Genomic DNA, 4064 nt, shown 5'->3' on the forward strand with positions numbered 1-4064 from the left:
AGCGTGGCCGTTTTCGTGCGGGTGACACGTAAAAGCACCCACTACACTCTCTGAGTGGTTGGCGTTAGGAAGGGCATCCAGCTGTAGAAACTCTGCCAAATCAGACTGGAGCCTGGTGTTGGCATCCGGTTTCACCAGTCCTCAGTCAAATCGTCCAACCCATGCTAGCATGGAAAGCGGACGTTAAACGATGATGATGATGATGATGATATATACACGTGTAAAGATTGTTTTACATATAAAGTACCAGTAATTTCTAGAATAGAGAAAGAAGGGTAGTTTCTTACAGCTGTTTCTGCCAAGAGGCTACAGTACCCCATATGTTATTTCCATCTAATCAGTGGACTGTAGTGATTAGTAGACAAAATTAGGGTACTTAGATGTTCCTCTAGGCTTTGTCAGAGAGTTTAGAAGAAGGTCTAAGAAGTTCAGAGGGCTAATTTATGTATATATAAATATACACATATACACTCACATATATATACACATATAGATATACACATATACACACATACAATAGAATCAGTTATTAGTAGGTGTAGTATAAAATTCTTATTAGAGAATGTATAAGAAGAGAATGGAGAGAGAGAAGACGAAACAGATGTGATGGGGAGTAGATTACAGACTGGAGAGGGTGAGGGTAAGTTCACAAGATTGCAAAAGGAGAATGGCAGATGGTGGGAAATCTAATGAGTAATCATAGGTAGAGGGAGGGGATATTGGGAGGCTATTGTGTACTAAAAAAAATGTTACTGAAATTTTCACAAAGGAATACAAAAAACAACTTTAGCATAAACAAAATTGATTGTTGACAACACATGGTGTTCCAAGGAAAATACCTGTATTGGTTCTGTAAAATGTGTTATTACTATGAAAATATTTGATATTAATCAAAATAATGATTATAGTCTTGATGGAATATTGTTGCTGTAGATTTACAAGAAGCACAGATGTCAAACTGTTGCTGTGAGGTAAAGCAGCTCTTTTGCTTCAAATACTATCTGCACATTTTGAAAGTGGTTTGAGGATGAATGTCTTTTCTTCATGGTGCTACAACCTAATCTCTAGTTGCTGTGAATGAATTGTATTTATTGTAGCTTCTAAGATTGACTAAAAGTTTGATCAATTTTCATTCAGTTATTTGATTTGTAAAAAGTTAAACAATGGATTTTGAAACTATATCTGTATAATATTCATGCATACCTGTGTAGTAAGAAGTTTACTTCCCAACCACATGATTTCAGGTTCATTCCTATTGAACTTTGGGCAAGTGTCTTCTAGTGTAGCATTGAGCCAACCAAAGCCTTGTGAGTGGACTTGGCAGATGGAAACTAAAGGAAACCTACCGTGTGTGTGTGTGTGTATGTATGTATGTGTGTGTGTGTGTGTGTGTGTGTGTGTGACTGTCTCCTTGCCTTGACTTTGTGTGATAGTTGTAAGCAGGTGTCACCATCATTAAGTAATGTCCTTTATTTCCAATCTTTCGTGAAAACATGTCTGGGTATGCAGTAATATTACCTACTTGGAAGCAAGTAAGGGTTGGCCATAGGAAATCCACCTCAATAAATTCTGTCTGATCCATGCAGGCATGGAAAAGTGGACATTAAAATGATGAGGGTGATGATTCAAACACTTAGAGGGCATCAGACTCAAGTTCTGTTTTCTCTTTTCAGTTTTTAACATTGTATGAAATGCATTTTCTACTAATTACTTGCATACTTTAACTTATGAAGTACTTTATTTTGTAGCCTAACACCTTGCTGTCCAGTTTAATGAATGTTCAGAACACTGTTGACAAGAAAATGTCTGCTAGCCATTTGACCATGTTTACAAATGCAGAACCCATTCAGTCTCTTGATTCTATGTAAGTAGCTATTATGTTATGACAATATGAAATGTCTTTGTGTATGTTTCACAGTTTTTGTGTTAAGCATGTGGTTTTGGGTTCAGTTTCACTGTGCAGCACTTTGAGCTAGTATCTTAAACTCCAGGTTGATCAATACTTTGCAGGTGAATTAAGCACATGGAAACTGTGTGGAAGCCTGTCATAAATATATGTGTGAGTGTGTTTTTGTTTGTCCTTCTTTTCCCACCATTTTACTCTTTTACTTGTTTCAGTCATTTGACTGTGGCCTTGCTGGAGCACCGCCTTTAGTTGAGCAAATCGACCCCAGGACCTATTCTTTGTAAACCTAGTGCTTATTCTATCGGTCTCTTTTTATGAGGACGTAAACATACCAGCATTGGTTGTCAAGTGATGTTAGGGGGACAAACACAGACACACAAACATATACACACGGCGAGCTGGCAGAAACGCTAGCATGCCGGGCAAAATGCTTAGCGGTATTTCGTCTGCCGCTACGTTCTTAGTTCAAATTCTGCCAAGGTCGACTTTGCCTTTCATCCTTTCGGGGTCAATTGAATAAGTACCAGTTACGCACTGGGGTCTATATAATCGACTTAATCCGTTTGTCTGTCCTTGTTTGTCCCCTCTGTGTGTATCCCCTTGTGGGCAATAAAGAAATAACAAACATATACACACACACATATATACATATATACGACGGGCTTCTTTCAGTTTCCGTCTACCAAATCCACTCACAAGGCTTTGGTCGGCCCAAGGCTATTGTAGAAGACACTTGCCCAAGGTGCCACGCAGTGGGACTGAACCCGGAACCATGTGGTTCGTAAGCAAGCTACTTACCACACAGCCACTCCTACACCTATTGTTTATGTCCTTGCAATTTAGCCGTTCAATAAAAGATAGTGATAGAATAAGTACCAGTGTTGAAATAAGTACTGGAGTCAATTTATTCATTTAAACCCTACAAGACCATGCTCTAGCATGGTAGTGTGGCAACAATCCAGTGACTAAAACAAATTAAAAGATGAAGAAAACCAGAAAAGTATAGGTGAATTTATAATATAGAAACTGTAGATGTTTATTACGTTTCAAATTGTTGGATGATCTTTCTCTTATTAACTGTACAGTTCCACAGCCCTATTTACTTACAGGTATCCCCTGCATTATGGAAACATGTTCCTGAAAATATTGCTGTGGTGTGGAATTCTGTAATGTTGAACTCCATGCATATTGCATGGCTGTGTGGTTAAGAAACTTTCCAAACATGTGGTCTTAGGTTCAGTCCTACTACATAGCACTTGAGAAAGTGTCTTCTACAATAGTCTTGAGTTGGCCAAAGCCTTGTGAGTGAATTTGGTAGATGGGCTAGTAATGATAAAAAAAAGCCTGTCGTGTGTGTATGTGTACTTGCGTGTGTTTATGTTTACACTTGTCTAGACAACATGTGGTGGTTGTAAATGAGCATCATTGTCATATAAGTGAGGTTGTTTGCAGTCTTCTTTGTAAAACATTTCTAGCTATGGTGAACTACTACTTTGCTTGGAAACAGATGAGGATTGGCAACAAGAAGGGCATCCAGCTGTAGAATATCTTACTTCATCAAATTCTGTCTGATTCATGCAAACATAGATAAGTGGATGTTAAAATGACGATAAAAACCTATATGCCATTGACTTCCCTGTTACATAGGGGTCACTAGGAAATATGTTTTGTGTTAGGGAATTCCATGGTATGGCAAGATTTTCAGCTATTCATTGCTTCTATAGCACAGGGTGTTTCTGAGCTTCATTTAAGGACTTGAAGCAATGCTTACTCATTGATGAATTAAAAAAAAAAAATTAAAGATACATTGCCATTTAATATATACTAATATTGTCAAGTAAATACCTAATATATATATATATAAAAAAAAAAAAAAAACGATCCTTTTTTCAGTCTATTAATATGCTTTATAAAAAATTTTTATGAATGCATTTTAATTAAAGAATATTTTTTTTTATTGGAAATTTCTTTTTAAAGAGATGAAAATGAATTATCTGACGATGATGATAACAGCGAAGAGGAAAATGGTGAAAAAGCATCAGCTGGGAACTGTGAGGTAAATTACTAAGTATATATTGCTCTGTCTCTCTCAAACACACACACTACTATATATATACCGCCTGGCTGGCCTTCGTGCGGGTGACGCGTGGGGGCGCCC

The 4064-nt window shown here is 37.4% G+C and overlaps 1 protein-coding gene across 1 annotated transcript in view; it reads left to right on the forward strand.

Annotated features, from left to right (window-relative positions):
- LOC106873506 (ribosome biogenesis protein BMS1 homolog) overlaps nt 1-4064 on the forward strand; it is a 48358-nt gene that overhangs the window by 14895 nt on the left and 29399 nt on the right. The window contains exons 9-10 of the mRNA XM_052966709.1: nt 1749-1864; nt 3884-3962. Coding sequence (XP_052822669.1) covers nt 1749-1864; nt 3884-3962 — 195 coding nt within the window. The remainder of the gene's footprint in view (nt 1-1748; nt 1865-3883; nt 3963-4064) is intronic.

Source organism: Octopus bimaculoides, chromosome 3 (assembly GCF_001194135.2).
Source record: "Octopus bimaculoides isolate UCB-OBI-ISO-001 chromosome 3, ASM119413v2, whole genome shotgun sequence".
NCBI classification, from domain to species: domain Eukaryota; kingdom Metazoa; phylum Mollusca; class Cephalopoda; order Octopoda; family Octopodidae; genus Octopus; species Octopus bimaculoides.